This window comes from Anabrus simplex, chromosome 1, assembly GCF_040414725.1.
Source record: "Anabrus simplex isolate iqAnaSimp1 chromosome 1, ASM4041472v1, whole genome shotgun sequence".
Classification (NCBI taxonomy): domain Eukaryota; kingdom Metazoa; phylum Arthropoda; class Insecta; order Orthoptera; family Tettigoniidae; genus Anabrus; species Anabrus simplex.
In genome coordinates, this window is record NC_090265.1 from 65,539,009 (window position 1) to 65,557,112 (window position 18,104).

The 18,104-nt window shown below is 38.1% G+C and overlaps 1 protein-coding gene across 1 annotated transcript in view; it reads left to right on the forward strand.

Moving 5' to 3' along the window:
- The window catches only part of PKD (serine/threonine-protein kinase D3), a 310,331-nt gene that overhangs the window by 91,720 nt on the left and 200,507 nt on the right, over positions 1-18,104 (forward strand). The window contains exon 5 of the mRNA XM_067138812.2: positions 14,971-15,131. Coding sequence (XP_066994913.1) covers positions 14,971-15,131 — 161 coding nt within the window. The remainder of the gene's footprint in view (positions 1-14,970; positions 15,132-18,104) is intronic.

An 18,104-nucleotide genomic window follows, 5' to 3' on the forward strand; every position in this document is an offset into this window, starting at 1 on the left:
GCATTAAAATTAAGCGATCGTTTAATCAGCCTTCATTTTTAACAAGTTAAGAACTGTTACTGGAACATTATTTACGCATTTATTATGAAAATATGTTCTGTTTAATTTAGAATTTTCTTTACGGAACAGCAGTTGACGGGTATTACTTATCTACTCCGACATCGCCTTCGAATGTCGACGAGAGAACTCGCTAATGAATAGAGCAAGGAGACGATACCAAAGATAATTGATTGCGTGCAACATAATCGCTGGGGTGCATAAATATCGGTAATGGAAAAAATCGCACGCACTTAATCGCTCGTAATAATGGATACATGAGTGATAGGGTTCTCGCTGTAACCTAAGGATAATACACAGTTTAATATAGGAATTTTGCATTGTCGGTATAACGGGGTTCTCGTTATATGCCGTACTTGCTATAGCGGACTTCTACTGTATTATGTGCAAAAGAACAGCTGACTTCAATAATTACAGTGTTTGCCAGTGCATTGTTGTAATTATTTAAATTATGTTATGTGTGGAATGCCGGTGACTGAAACTCACGCATGTCAGTCAAATACGTATTTTTGTGTAAAACCGTTTGCATCAATGGCCATTTCTTTAGCTGGCAATCTGCAGACGAGAAAACACTCTAACTGGTAATATACATGTGTATATGCATGTATGTATGTTTGCATGTTTGCACACTACAGAATTTTACTTCTCATTTATACTGGTATCATATTTACACAGACCGATATATTACAGCTAATTCTAAATTAAAATATCTACATATTCATTGTAATTACAATTAAGTTTAATATTAAAACTAGAACATATTGTCTCTGGATAGTGGTAAGGAATTTAGCCAAAGCAGTACTGAAATCTAAGGCACTATTTCTACGGACAGCCCTGTTGAAGATATTGCGTAGCCATTTCAGCGGTGAATGTATGTTGGTTGATATCCTGGCCAGGATATCCAGCTACAGTAATGGAGTAGAACGTACAGCCGACTCCACGCCAAGTGTCGGGTGGCAGGAAATAACTCAACCCTCTAAGGAGGCTCAGTAGGACAAGCCCTCTTAGGTGGGGTGGTGGTCCCCTCATTGGAGGAAATGCCCCTGGAATCCACCTTACAGCAACTGTTCTCCAGGTTAAGAGCAGCTTGCAAAAGGCATCTGTACTCCAGGTGAGGGACGGCTTCATATAATACCTGGCAGCTGGGATAAAATGTTTCAACATTAGGCTTTGCAACAATCTGATTGACAGAAACATTTGTCGCATCCCATGGCTGAAAATATCTTATCGCACAAACTGCTAGGACATCGCCTGCATTAAGCCAACACGGGTCATTTTCATCCAAATTGTGTGAGAAATGGACGAGGTCTACCCACTCAAGGGTGGTGCAGGCTAAAGAAGAGAGTCCAGCAAATTCGAGTAGCCACCATCAACATCGATACTCTTCATGAGTCACAGTTCTGAACCAGCTGATGTCTTGAAGAACAGTCACATCGACATAACCTGCATCCAGTAAAATAGGTGGACCTGCTTGAAGGCTAAAGAAGTCGGGGAAGGATATAAATTGTTATACTATGGAAAGACATCTAGCCAGAGTGGCATGGCCATTGTTGTGAGTTTGGATTTCAGAGCAGGTTGTATTGTGAGGGAAGACCTGGTACAGTACATAGAGAGGGTCTACCAGATAAATGACAGAATTCTGAAAATCAGACTTGGCTTGGAGAGTGGAGTGCAAGACTATCCAAGTGTATGCACCTCAGACAGTTAATGTCAAAGATAGCCTAGAGGAGTTTTTGGATGAAATGGAGAGATGCATTGGAGATAAAGAAGTGGTGATAATGAAAGACATGAATACCCACATAGGAACTGATGGTCCTTTCATTTACCGAAATAAAAATGCAGAAGGAGAGCTACTACTAGATTTTTGTGAGAGGAATGGATTAATATTTGGCATTACATGGTTCAGAGAGGAGAACAGGCAAAAAATCACTAGATATGTATGTGGACAAAGGAGAACAAAAACATTGATAGATCTGATTTTAGTTGAGAGAGAAATGCAGACAATTTGAAGATGTGACAGCTATGCCAAGTGAAGATTTTGAAGGTGACCACAAAATTGCAGTAACTAAATTAAGACTGGGTAAATACAATGAAATTGAAAGAGACAAGAGAAATAAAAATAATGGTAATGAAATTAAAGGAAAAGCATGCACAAGAGAAGTTCCACAAAGAACTGAAAAAACAAATTACTAAAGAAGAGATTGGCAGGGTTGAAGAGGAATGGGCCAAGTTCAAACAAGGAATGGTGAAATGTGCAGAAGATACATGTGGTAGAGTATCAGGGAAACAGGATGAAAAAGACACACCCTGCTGGTGGAATAACAAAGTAAGGAATGCACTGAAAGAAAAACAAACAGCATGGAGGAGCTGGACAGGAGGCAGAAATACGGAGAGTAGGAAAAAGTAGCAAGAAAGCATGTCAGAAGATTGCACAAGAAGAGAAACAGAATTGCTGGGAAACCTTCACAGAAACTTTGTGAGAGGATGCTAAAGGAAGTAAGAAAGTGTTGTATGATTGCTTAAAAGCAAAGTAAACAGAAGATACAAAATTTGTAGGGATAGATACATGACAAATTTTGATGCAAGGAGATGAAATTCTCCAGCAATGGGAGGAGTATTTTGCTAAATTACATAATATCATATTCAAAGAACTGGAGGAAGAGAAGGAACGTGAAGAAGAAATGGTGGAAGGAAACCAAAATGAAGATATAACAATTTTGGAAATAAAAAGAGCTATAAAGAAGATGAAAAGTGACAAAGCATCAGCTATGGATGAGGTGGTTACAGAGATGATAAAGGTGGCAGGACCAGTTGGGGTTATGTTGTATATATAGATTATTTTGAGTGATATGGAAGAAAAAAGAAGTACCAGAAGATTGGAGGAAGGGTGGATGTTAGAGGGAAGACTGAGGATGAAAGTAGAAAAGGAAATGGAGGAAGAACAATATGGATTTAGTAGAGATAGTTCAACTTTTGATCTAATTTTTGCATAAAGGAACATGATGGATGATGAAGAAAAGATGGGAGTTCAGGAAGGATTTAGTGATGAAATTTATAGATATTGAGAAGGCATATGATAGTGTACCATGGCAACTGGTATGGGATGCATTGATAAAATAAGAAAGTAGGCAGAGCAGAAGTCTGATGATCAAAGCCATGTATGAAAAGTGTGTATGTATAGTGAAGACTAAGATAGTATAAAAAAACTGGTTCCTTGTAGAAACAGGACTTCGACAAGAAAGTGTATTATCCCCTCTACTCTTAATCATAGTCAGGGATGAAATCCATAAAAGTTTACAACAAAAAATGGGAAGCAAAGGGACAGAGGCTGTACTCTTTGCAGACGACACAGTAATGTGGGGAGAAGATGAAATGGAAGTCCAAGAACAATTTACTATATGTAATCGGGTGATAGAAGAATATGGAATTAAAATAAGTGTAGAGAAGAGTAAGACAGAGTGATGACAAGCCGTAATAGAGAAGGAAGAGGGAATATTGAAATATTGTAAATGGAAGACAATTAGAAGTTGTGAAAAGCTTCAAACGTTTGTGGAGTATACTTGCAGAAGATAGGAAAATAAATGAAGAAATTGGAAAGAGAATCCAACAAGCCAATGGGTTTTACCAATATGTGGGAGGCATAGTGTGGAACCGGGACCTCCCAGAGAAATGCAAGAAAATTCTGTACACACGAATTTTGACACGTGGGAGGTACAAAACATGATGAAAGCAGAATCCAAGCAACCGAGATGAAATTCCTTAGAGGAATAATTGGAAAAACATAAAGGGATAAAATCACAAATGTAGAAATTAGAGAGAAAATTTGATTCTCTAAACTACTAGGGAAGATAGAGACCAGTAAGCTGAAATGGTATGGACACATGATGAGAATGGAAGAGGATCGAGTTCCAAAGTGAGTAGTTATGGAGCAAACAACAGGGAAGACCCAAAAAGAGGTCCCCCTGCGGGTGGGGGACGCACATGTAGAATACACCCGCGGTATCCCCTGCCTGTCGTAAGAGGCGACTACAAGGGGCGACCAAGGGATGATTGAATTAGAACCATGAAACTACTCTTGATTCGTGCCATCATGCGGGGAACACCATGGGTTGCATGTACTTGCGAGTAGTATCACTAACTTGGTACGAAATAGGTTTGTGATTAGTTGCAGTAAAAAGCCTGGCCGGGTGGGTTCCAGTACCCGTGCATTGTACCCATGTGGGCAACACCGCGGGTCTGGGCGTAGCCTGTGAGTTGTACCACTATATGAGCGACACCGTGGGTCTACGTTGCCTGTGATTAGTACTCACTATGTGAGGAACACCATGGGGCCCTTGGGACCGGCACCCGTGACTAGTACACCTAGGTGAGGAAACTCATCGGTTTGCGTTGGCTGTAGGTGGCGCCATTGTGTGTGAAACACCATAGGTCTGCGTTACCTGTACGAAGTACAATACTTGTGAGTAGTACCATCTTGTGTGGAACACCGTGAGTCTTCGCTACTTTTGATTAGTACCCCAAAATTACAAATACCATGGTTCTACTTTACTCGCGACATGTACCATTCTGTGGGGCCTTAGTCGTGGATTTTGCACCTCTATTGACATCAAGCATCATTGTGCTTTATAAGTAGTCCCTTGGTCAGTAATACTATTATTCACGATCTTTTTTTGTGTCTGATCCACTGTTTTTGTTTGTTTTTGTTTTTTTGTAGGGTTCATGTTTCATGTCCATCCATTCATTCTTCTTGACATTTTTTTCTTTCATTTTGGTCAGTGGATGAATCTGAATTTTTTGTTATTTCATTTCGTACCATTAGGGGCCGTTGACCTCGATGTTAGGCCCCTTTAATCAACAAGCATCATCATCATCAAAAAGAGGTGGACGGATACGGTGAAGGGGAGAGTATAGAGAAGAGAGTTGAATAATTATTGGAGCAAGGAAGGTAGTGGTGGAGATATAGAAGACTGTGGAGGTCCTTGATTCCCAACCCAACCTAAAAAACTAGAACCAGGAAAAGAAGAAGAAGAAGAAGTGTTTTCTGTTTTCCATTCTATTATATTGTTTTGGTCTTTCTGAAGTAAGTCTCAATCAGTAGGGATCACAACTAATCTATTTATAAACCTTGAAATCATCAGCGTATAAGAGACAGCTAAAATATTTTATTCTTTGTGGTAAATCACTTAAGAAAAGCAGGAATATCAAAGATTCTAGATTAGACCCTTGAACAGTTCCCAAACTTAGTGCAAATTCTTCAGAATATTTCTTGTGAAATTACACATATTGCTTCCTGCCATTGAGAGAGGAACTAAAAAAGGTGTGTAAACGAGTCAGAGAATCCTAAAATTTTGAGTTTTTTCAAGAGCACATCATGGTTTTGTCAAATGCCTTTTTAAAGTCTGAATACAACATCCATCTGTCCTCCCATGTCTACTTCTGTAGAAACTAATTTGGTAAATTAACCATATTTGTGACTCGAACATCGGCAGAGGAAAACATGCTGGTTTTTTTTTTTTTTTTTTTTTTTTTCAGATTTTAAGTAACTTATGTAAAAGGAAATTCTAGGTATAAAATGATTTCAAAAATCTTTGCTATCACTGATGATATACACATTAGTTGGTAATACCTGGAAGGCCATATACAGGACAAACAAGTTGTGATCATAGGAGACATGAATGCTCAAATAGGCCTAGGTCAGGAAAGAAAAGGAGATGAAGAGATATTACAGGTGCATTTGGATATGGGAAGAGAAACAAGGCTGGAGATATCTTGGTAGACTTTTGTAGAAGAAATGAGCTGATCATTGGTAACACATGGTTTTGAGAGAAAAACAGTCAGAAGATAACACGATATAGTTGGGATAACAAAATCAAAACTCTGATAGATTACATTTTGGTCGAGAAAGGTAACAGGAAAAAATTGGTGGATGTAACAACCCTCCCAAGTGAATCATTCAAAGGAGATCACAGAGTTGTGATAGCTAAGTTAAAGATGAGAAAGATACAAAAGATGACATGAGATTAGGCAGAGAAAGCTAAGGGTGTGGAAATTGCAGGAGAAGGAAATACGTGAAGAGTTCCTGGCACACATTAAAACCAGTATACCTAAGGAAGACATCGGAAGCATCGAAGAAGAATGGGCATACTTTAAATCATCCGTGATGGAGTCTGCAGAAAAGACCCGTGAAAGAGTATCAGGAAGGAAGAAACACCAAGAAACGCCCTGGTGGAATGACAGGGTAAAAGATATACAGTAGAACCTCGATAATTCAAAATCGGTTAATTCAAAATTTCGCCTAATTCGAAGAAGCTCTAGTTCCTGGAAACTTGAGGTACGGTTTTACATGTTATTTAAATTGTTTAATTCAAAATACAGATAATTCGTCATTCAAAGAACAATGTCAGTCTCATTACCAAAATTCAGACTTTTAATTCAAAACTGCCGTTACATTTTTATAAAATAGTATTTTACAGAGTAATTTCTCTGCGTCATGACAGAACGTGTCTTCTGGAACGTGCAGGGGTAGCTTTCTGCACTTTCACTCACTTCGGTGTGTCTACAGTATGCTTCATATGTGCTAAGTCTGAGTGAAATCGTAATTCTTTTATATTCAGCGTTTTAAGGAATGCCACAATATACATAGCAGGCAGTGTACGGAGAAACATAATTCGTGAACACTGGCGATTCCGACAGTTGGCGAAAAAGCGTGGCTCATAATAATCAATTCGTATGCACCAAACAATATTGTCAGTGCCGACGAAGCTGCATATTTTTAATTTTTTAATGCTGAGCCCAAACGGGCTTAAGGTTTTAAAGGAGAGAAGTGCCAGCCAGGAAATCGTACAAGGGTAGGGGTCACTGTACTGTGTTGCAGTGCACACGGAAACGAGAGACTTCCCTCGCCATATGAAAGTTCCATAAGCCACGATGTTTTAAGGGTGTCGAGCACTTTTCATGTAAGTACAAGGCATCTAAAAATGCAAACGGTCCGTAATCCAGCAGATAAAGCACTTGCACAGGGAAGCTAGTACATATTTTTCCTTGTCTTTGAATCTTTTTTAAATTTAATTGCGTGAGATTATGTTTGCCGGTGAGTTGTCCAAGTGTATTATTTGAATACTGTAAATGCACCTTGTTGGGTGGATACATTTTGGAAATCGTTTATTTATCTTGATATTTGAAAGGTTTAAACTGTGAATTAAGGTTAATTGCATGCAGTAAGGAGTCTTAGAATACTTTGTGACGCCGCAAGGGTTGGCATTTCTGAATTATGATTCAAAATCACATAATTCAAAGTCCGATTTTTGGGTCCCAACGACTTCGAATTAACAAGGTTTTACTGTAGTTAAAAGGAAGAAACAAGCTTGGAAAAGATGGCTGAGAAACAGGACAGCAGAATGCAAAACAGAATACAATCACTGCAAGAAGGAATGCTCCAAGGTGGTTCAAGAAGAGAGAAAAGAAATGCTGGCAAAATTTCACTGAATCTCTGCAAGAAGATAAAACCGAAAGCAAAAAGATCTTTTGGGTCCAGGAAGAAGTGATGACACAGAAGCAGGATATATTGCAAAGGTGGGGAAAATACTTTGAACAGCTTTACAACGTACAAAATACCTCGCTACGAGGAGAAATCGAAGAACCAGATTTAGTGCAGATGAAAGGTAAAGAAAACAAGGTGTCCATTGCAAAGTTTGAGTGGGCCGCTAAAAGAATGATACGAGGCAAGGCAGCTGGAATGGACGAGGTTACCATAACAGCAGGAGCAGTTGGTCTACAGTGGTTGTATAGACTCTTCAGAGTGATATGGAGAGAAAAGAATGTTCCAAAAAAGTGGCCAAAAGGGATCATTATACCAATTTTCAAGAAAGGAGATGGGAAGCAATGTGAAAATTACATAGGAGTGACACTGATACGTCATACAGCTAAGATCCTTAAAAGAATCTTGGATAAACGAATAAGAGACAGAGTAGAGAGAAAATTGGCAGAACACCAGTATGGATTCAGAAGATGCAGGTCCACATTTGACCCAATATTTGCATTGCGTTAAATGATGGAAAGGTATTGGGAATATGGAAAGGAAATTGTAGTAACGTTTCTAGATATTGTAAAATGCATATGGCAGTGTCCCAAGGAATTTGGTATGGAAAACATTGACAGAGGTACAGATTGGGAATGAAACAATGCAGATGAATGAATATTTTTTATTTTATGAAATACTTCCTGTCCTACAGAGGCTGCCTTGCAACAAAGTATACTTTTACATTTATTTTTAGAAGAGAAATAGATATACAGTACTTGAGAAATGTTGAAGGTAGCATTGTATCAAAATTGCGAAAGCTGTGTTAGAACCAAAATGGGTCGAACTGAATGGTTCAGAGTTGAGGCAGGCTTAAGACAGGGAAATGTATTGTCTCCCTTACTTTTCATTATCATCATGGATAGAATTCTACATAATATCAAGGAGAAGATGATGGGCGAGCAAGAAAAGTCTATGCTCTTTGCCGATGACATTGTAGTTTGGTGAGATAATGAAGAGGAAGTACAGACACAAGTGGATTTTTGGAATGAGGAGATAAGAATTTTTGGAATGAAGATTAGTACTGCGAAAAGCAAGATCATGACAAGAGGTAACAGAAAATCCAGGGGAGTGATAAAAATAGGAAATGAACCTCTCGAAATTGTGAAAAATTTTAAATATTTGAGCAGCGTAATGTCACAAGATGGAAATTTGGATGGAGAAACTGATTTAAGAATACAGCAGTCTGCAAGTTTCTACCAGTGTGTGAGAGACATTTTATGAAACAAAGATGTGTCAATGAAGTGCAAGAAGGTTTTATACTCATCCTATTATAAACCTATACTGACCTATGCTTCAGCAGCCTGGACGTTGACTAAGCAGAACCAAAGTAAGATACAAGCAGCTGATATGAAGTTCTTGAGAAGCATACAGGGAAAGACAAGACGAGATAGAATACGAAATAAGGAAATAAGGAGAAGCGCGGGAGTGTGTAAACTTCAAGAAGAGATTGATATAGCAAAGCTAAAATGGTTTGGTCACATGATGAGAATGCCAGGAGAGAGAGTACCAGAAAGAACATTCATGGATACAGAGACTGGAAAGAGGTCTAGGAGACGGCCCAGAATGAGATGGAGGACCTCTGTTGTGGACTGTATTGCAAATAGAGGAGTTGATAGCAATAAAGTACTAGAAGAGGAATAGTGGAAAGATTGAGTAAGGCTTTGGTGTGCTACCCTACCCAGAGAGAATCGGGAAATGGGAATGGATGAAGAAGGCAGCTGTAACAATCATTTCAAGTAAAATAAGTAGGTGTACAAATGAAAAACAAATGAATAATACATTTTCACTTGTATATTGGAAAGTTAATCTGAACACATTTATTTGCCAAGAAATTAGCTACTAATTCATTATATTTTACATAATAAAATAAAATAAGTAATAAAATAATAAGAATTCTGGAATTGAATAATCATGATGAGGTAAAATGAGAACGTGAATTACTGTATTTCATCAATACATAAATCCTATTTATTTACCCATGGGTATACTTTGCATCACTTTTTATAGTTCGTAAGAAGAAAGTCAGTTTCAGAGAAGTTACATCGCCTGAAAATACATACAACTCTTTAAGGGTGGTGTGTGGTTTAGTAGGAATGCACGTGTGTGTAATGTAATAACCTAACAATTCTATAATAAGTGTTATTGCGATCTAAATATTGATGCAAAGTAACCCATATGAACGGGTAATTTTGCATCATTGCTTATGTCCGTATATTCCAGTGAATAATGAGACCAGATGCAAAGTTGCACTATGGAATGACCAGTTCTATGGCAAGAAATAAAGGGTATCATATTATGGAGAATAACATAAGGTTTCACATGAAAAAATGTCCAACTCGTTGGCTGAATGGTCAGCGTACTGGCCTTCGGTTCAGAGGGTCCCGGGTTCGATTCCCTGCCGGGTCGGGGATTTTAACCTTCATTGGTTAATTCCAATGGCCCGGGGGCTGGGCGTTTGTGCTGTCCCCAACATCCCTGCAACTCACACACCACACATAACACTATCCTCCACCACAATAACACGCAGTTACCTACAAATGGCAGATGCCGCCCACCCTCATCGGAGGGTCTGCCTTACAAGGGCTGCACTCGGCTAGAAATAGCCACACGAAATTAATTACATGAAAAATAACAAAGTTTATAGAAAGAAAGAGAGAATTTTGTTGTAATTAAAATCTTACAAAAATCTAATCAGAAAATACAATTAAAACAGCAAACACTGTGTACGAAGTTGCACTAACCGCCTTTAATTTCAGAATTTCCTTTCGAGTTCAGGAATTCGAAAAATTCCCCTTTTACCCAGTCTCTTTGGGGGGTCTATTCCTCCAATAACATCCTTCCATTCATAGAATAGTTTATCACTTTGAGCGGGCCACTTCCATAATTTCAGAGACTTTATCGTTGCACTAACCTCAGCCCTTTCTTCATTGAAACTTTCTATTGCTCCAGGATATAAATCACTGTCGTAACGAATAACTACAAATGCCCCAACTTGACGAATCACAGGCAGGAAACTGGGTTCTTCTTGCTCTAAAATCTCGTCCTGTTCATCAGTCGTTTCCAGTTGCTTGCGTTGATACGTGTCCCAGGTTTCTTCGTCTGACGAATCCTGACATATGGGATCATCATCTTGTTCCTCACCGGATTCAGAAGAATAAATTTTCTCCACTCTTTGCTTCTTCTTTGGAATGTTTCTTTTTGTTAGAGGTGCACATTCTGATTGGACGAGCTCTTCATGTGCAACACTCTTACCAGCAGGAACATCAATCTTTCTCCTTCTCTTCACGTTGCCATTCCCTGTGCATGTCATTCTGGTGTTTTCTAAGACATCTAAAAATGCTGCACTTACAGTCTTTTCATCAGCTACTTTTTGTGGCAGTCGCTGGAGCGGTGGTTCCTTGTCACACGGAACAATCCCACATTTCAAAACCCACTCTGCAAATTCTTTGCTATGTTTGGTGCTAAAATTTGAAGAGTGGGTCTCAGCAATGCAGGGAAGTGTTGCTTTGGTAGAATATTGTGCTTCATTCCCTCTTTCGAGTCCCTCCAATCTGACAGCACTTTTCTCCACGCAACTTTCAGTGGATGATAGACAGATACATCTAGCGGTTGTGTGATATGAGTGCTATTTGGCGGGAGACATACAAAATATATGTCTTCGTCCCGGCATTTCTGAAAAATTGGGACGGAAAGATGACTTGACAAATTGTCGCCGATCACAACTTTCTTCCCTGATAACCTTCTCAATTTAATAAGGAGGAGACTCTCAAACCAGTCGCTGAAAGTGGCAGCATCAAACCATCCAGACGAAGAATTGTTGTAGCGACAACCATCGGGTCCTCCCTCCGTCCAAGTTGTCCACTTTTGTCCACTTTTGTCCAGCCTTGTAAACCACGTAGGGTGGCAGCATTTCACCAGCCGCATTTCCACAAAAAATGACAGAAACACTGCTTTTGGAGAAATTGCAAATTCTCTCAGGATACTCCACCCCTCGTTTAACCAACACTCTCTTTTGCCCAGGATTATCTGAAATATTAGTTTCATCAAAATTCCAGATCCTGTCAGGTGGAACGTCTTCCAAAACAATCCTTAGATTATCAATGTATTCTGTAATAATCTTTTCATCGATAGCTGCTCGACATTTCTTGATGTTAGCTGCAAATCTTCAGACAACAGTGGGTGTCTCCGTAAAAATGACTTCGTCCATTCTTTTCCGGGCAGATTGTTTTTAAATCTCTTCACAGAGCGACCAACGCGATCGAGGTAATATTTTGCCACATAACATAGATCGTCCGCTGTTAATGGGAACCCAAAATCACTCATTACTTCAATGTATTTTAGAAAAGAATTTTCTTCATCTACAGAGAACACTGGTAGCGGCTTCCCTGGTGATTTTGCATGCTTCTCTTTGAGTTTGTTGGCTATTGTTCTGAAGGGTATATTATAATGATCTGAGGCCTTCCGCCATGAAAGATTTCCTCTTCTGATGTCTTCTAAGCACTCTTGCAATGTCTCTGGGCTGTAGTCTGCATATCGATGTGAACCAGGTTTCCTTTTGTGTGTTCGCCCCGTGACTGAAAAGGACAGTATTCTGAATGAGAAACTCATTAAAATATTCATCACTGTCATTAATTTTTTTGGAAGGGGGTTACTTTGCATCTCTTCTGTTGTGATGCAAAGTAACCCCAAAATCTTGAATTCATAACCTCATTCGGTAATTACACAAAATTACATTAAAGGAAACTTACATATCAGTTATATAGGCAATGTTGAGAGTCTCTATTAAATTTAGCAAAGATTATTGCAACACTTACCTCGAAAAAAACAAAAATGTTGACGATGTTGATGGATTTTTCCGACTAATTTCTTAATAGTTTATGGTCACTACAATGAACACATGACAACAGAGCAACCAGAATGGTGGAAAATCTATTAAAGTTGTTCAAGGCATGCTTTGAAGTTCCATCTATTGGAACATACCAAAACTACTTGACTTTAGTTAGCTTACTGTCCAGCAGATGGGGGTAAATCCTTTTTCACATTTGATGCAAAGTAACCCCTGAAGATGCAAATTATACCTGTTTTACGGTATTGCAACTTTTATGTGCTCAGTCTACAGAATAATTTATGATAGCGTAAATAGGTTAAAATTACTTGCATCCATTTTTCTGGTGTTGAAAATGGCTTCACTTCCCAATAATGCGTACTGCTGGCAGCCATTACATTACGTATATGTAAACAAATACGTCCACCAACCTAAAAACTCCATATCTACCATAGCAGAATTTGAATTGTTTCTAGATTTTCTAATGTCCACACTAGGTAGCAGCAAATGAAGTGTGGGAATCGGTCACCCAATGCCCCAATAGTGGAAAAAAGTTAGTGGAAATTATATCATCCACTGGCTACGAAAGGGTTTTGCACAACCCTTGATTATGTATGGTGGGATATGAGATGTGATGTGGGCCAGCAGTAGGTTTAGGCTTCAATTTTTTTTCAGGACTCGATTTGTGTGGTCTTACCTTCAATGCTTTCTGGTCATTTGCAGACACAATTAAGATGTATGTTTTTAGCGAGGCTTACTTTTTTAAGTTGGCTAAATAATATTTGTTTCCTTCCATTCATGCATGTGGATTTAGGAAAAGAATATTAACGTTGCAGCTGCAGTAGAAGAAGGAAATCTGTGTTTAGCAGGAGATGGGCAGAACGATTCCCCAGGTTTTTGAAAAATATGTCACTTATACCATCATGAACCTGAGTAGTCTAAAATATTGGACTTCGTTGTCATTCAGAGGGGCATGACGTAAGGCGATGTAGCCAAACATCCTTGTGAAACACTACTTCAGGAGATATGTAAAAAGCTACTAGTGATATTTTTTCTCACAAAATAGTTGATGACAAAATTTACCAGGTATAGCAAAGATTCTATGATACATGCATGAAAAGAGATGTATAACCATCTCTGATGGTCTTCAGCCTCATGTGAAAACGATGCTGAACTACTACGTACTTGAAAAATTTATTTCATTTCTATACCTACCACACACAAAATATTCATTCATGGGAAAATGGAAAGAAACTCGTACCCTGTGTGCATGACAACCAGATTGGAAACCGTTAGTCAATTAAGAAAAAATTTAAAGAATGTTTTACTCTGCAAGATAAAATGTTTCGGAAAGATCTGAGTCTTACAAATCATTTTCTACATACTGGTAGTCTGGAATGTTTTCATAATGAGAGACTGAAATCTATTCCTAATAAAAGGGTGCACTCCAGTTTTGTTTGAATGTACGAAGATCTACGATTGCAGGTCTTGACCACAATGCGTATGAAAAGAAGGCAGTAACATGTGCAGCTGCACCATTTTCAAAAGCATCAGCAGAATGAGTGTATAAAAGAAAATACAGTAAGAAGGCTGGCAACAAAAATTAATTTGTAAGATAATGTATGACATACCTCATAATAAATGCACCAGTTACATGATTCCAGGCATAATGGACAGAGAAGATCGTCCACCAAATCATAGATCACTATCCAAGGTAAAACCCAGTGGCGTGCACTGAACCCAATATACCCCACCGCTGCTGGGGTAAATAACTGTATTAACATTTTCTTATTATTCCTTAGAACGCTTTTTATAAAGTTTAAAAAACTGCGAACATCTAAGCCAAGTAGAGCTGTCTCGACAATCCTCTCACATTATTGCAGTTCAACTCCTCAAGCGAGCTGGATTTCCTTGTTTGTGTGAAAGAGAGCTATCCCAGCGAAATTTAAGGTCACTTGGGTGTAGTGTCGACCACTGAAAGTTATATTTTTTTCGGTTAGGGGCACGCAGCTGTGAGGTTGCACCTGGGAGATAGTGGGTTCGAACCCCACTGTCGACAGCCCTGAAGATGGTTTTCCATGCTTTCCCATTTTTACACCAGGCAAATGCTGGGGCTGTACCTTAATTAAGGCCACGATCACTTCCCTTTCCTAGGCTTTTCCTATCCCATTGTCGCTTAAAGACCTATCTGTGTCAGTGTGACAAAGCAAATTGTATTATTAGAAAGTTTATTTTTATGGTCCAGAAGCCATTTCATACACACACCAATGCAGGAAATTTAAAATGATGCTTACATAAATGACGATAAGAAAATAGAAGTGTGTGAAAAATGGTGTAAATGGTGGGTAAACATAAATTCCAGAAATAAAAAGAGGTGTTGTACTGTATTTGCACCTTTTAATGGTACAAATTGTAAAATTAATGTACTTAATAATATTTCTTTGAAAATGTTTTGAGCTGGACTAGTGTTTTTTCCTGTTAATTCCATGATTTTTTTATTGAATTTTAGGTTGTGGACTCAATTTCCACAAACGTTGTGTTGTCAAAATTCCAAATAACTGCTCCACTCATAATAAACGCCGTCCGTCATCTGCACTCCAGGTGCCTCGCAGCCCATCTGACACCGGTTCCACTTCTTCTTTGGCCTCTGCTTCAGAAGAAACTAGTTTGGTAAGATGAGCAGCTGTATTTGGGTAACACGAACCTCTCATCTACAATCCTGAATCACTTTTGAACAGTTTGAGAGAGAGAATGCAGAGATAGACATACTGTAGATTTCATTCCACAAAGTTGACATAATTGTCAACAAGTTTCTCAGTATTACTTTTGTTCATCTAATTGTGATTTAGAATAGTTAAATAACAGTCAGTTCATGACAATAAGTTCTTAAATAAAGTATTTTTGTGATGGTTTACGTAGTTTTTTCATTCCAGATGTCCTTCCTAAATTTCTTTCTGATAATTGACTTTTCATTCCTGTATCTATACTGTCTTCTTCTGTAATGAAAGACTTGCATAAAACTTGCTTAAAAATAGCTTACAATTCTCACCACATGCTGTAATTGCTGAATATCATCAGTTGTTTCCTTTATATGGACAGACTTCATTTTAGTAGTGCATGCTGCTTGTCAGTGTAATACTCATTATAGGCTCAGACTGTCATAAGAAAGATAATGAAGCATGAACTATTTTACAGCTTCATATTACATAACTGGTAAAACAAAGAGTGTGACCTATTGGCACTTTACAGTGAAGTAGTAATAAAACTTATTTGAAATCTTGTTGGATGCATAAGTTGATAGAGAGTATCATAAATTCAGTGATAATTTAATACATCTGAACAGTGTTTCTGAAATACAGTGTATGGAAAGCAAAATATTAATGTAGTATGGAGATCAAACTATATTTTATGAAGCAGTTCTCTATCTATATCATCATCGTTATAATCATTTAGCATTCTATTAAGACAGGCAGAACTTTTATGATTGATATAAAAGTCTGAATAGTACAATGGCTTAATTACTGGCTTTCCATCAGGAGTGTTGAGATTTAAATCTTGGTTGATCCTGGGTTGGAATTTTCACGTGTAAAATCATGTGACATCAGGAAGGGCATCTAGCCTAAAAATCACTGCCAAGACTAAAATGAGCCAGAAAAGCTACAGCGATCTCCAGAAATATCTTAGACAAGCCGAATAAACTCTATCTTTTTGTCCAAGTATGTTTTTCTCTCTCACTAAAGCTTCCCAAGTCTCTCCTTTTGCTAGGTTTTACAAACTCTTTTAACTGCCTCCATGACGGACATCTAGCTAGCATCTTCCCTACACTTTCCTGTCATAGTACTGCCTGGATGTTGTAATCTCCTATAACTGCTCCATTTCCAGTTGAGTTGAAACTCCCTTGCTTGGAGACTAGAAAAATTAACATCTGTTTGCTTAAAAAATTAGCATCTATTTTTTCAAAAATTAGCATATATTTTTCCAAAATTAGCATCTATTTACAAAGTTAAAAATCACATGGTATTATTAATTTTAACGATTCCAAGTTTATGAAGTGCAATTATTTTCCTTGGTTCGCACACAATACAAATTAATTGTTCAAACGAAAGCGTTGTCAGTATTCAAATTGCACCGTTTGTCTGTAACCACTGTGTTGTAATGAGACAACACGTGCTTGCTATCTACATTGTTCATTGGGGTCCACAACATATTTAGCAAATATGCTGAACTCTGTCTGAACTGCAGTTAATGCATGCATGACATCACATTTTTTACTTTCTTTCATCTGGGTTTGAATTGCATGTTTCAGAGAACAGTAACCAGACCAGATATTGTTTCATGAGAGATCTGTTACTCCAAACAATTTCTCAAGTTCATCTAATTTATCAGTGTTATTCTAAATTATATTTTTTGGATACAAAGCTTGAGAAATTGACACAAAATGCTTATGGTTGGGGTCTTTAGTTTTCAATGTGGCTAGCTTACACTGTGTAGAATGAGTAGCTGTGACAAATGTGTCTCTACATGCAAACTGCTGTAGAGGAGTGAGCTTAATCAAAGCATCATTAGTTGCCGCAGAAAAATTCCCCTCACAAATGAAGGTAAAACTGGCGTCAAGGTTATGCATTTTGTGGTAAAGGAGATGAGAGGTAGGATACAGAGACCCTTCAAGTTCAGTAAGGAGGTCAACCAATCCAGCTGGATGATCTGTGACAAAAACCACGTGGGAGTAAAGCCTATTCACTTCTCGGTCACTCAGATCAGTCAGGTACTTAATACCAGAGTTGTTGATGTCTTTCATGTCAGACATCTTGAAAAATGTAACAACATTAGTAAAGTAAGCACTCAAATAGAAGACAGCCTGAAACCAGCTATTCCATCGGGTTATGACAGGTGCGGGAAAAAGCTTTGCTTCCTTTGAAGCACCATACTTTGATGTTAAGAATAGTAAATAATTATATTTTCCCTTTCTTATGTTCAAAAATGCCTTTGCTCTGGTTGTGATGCTACGGGCAAGAGGTCAACAAACAGAGCACCTGTCCCAAAAAACAGAAGTAATGGATAGTGCACAACAAACTTGCATTCACTTTCTTATCTTCATCAGTTATTAGTTTAAGCACACTGAGTGTGCAGTTATTATAGCCTAAACACACATCCTACACCTGTAGATCTTTCAGACATCAATTACTCCAAAGTTTTAACGTGTCACATATTGAAACAAATAAAATCACTCTTCTTGAAATGTCTACAGGTCTGGCTAGCAACATCTCACCCTCGTGTTAACCAGCTTTTAACCACAGATAACATGTTATGTGCCTGCTATTCCATAACTCTATCAATTATGACAGCACTCCCATTTCATTCCAATGAGCACAGGATGTTGCAGTGAATACAGAATATATCAGAATAAATGTTTTGATTCCACAACCTTCAGACAGTGAAACTATGAACTCAATAATTATTTCTAACTAATATCAATAATTATTTCTAATTAATATAGACAAAATTGAATGGATGAAAACCATAACGGTATAAGTGACATTTAAAAAAAAAATGAGTTAAGTGCAGGATGTAACTCAGGGAGGATGTATATTTTCACCAGCAAAGAGATACAAGTGATAGCGGTAATATTCTGCGCTCTAGTGA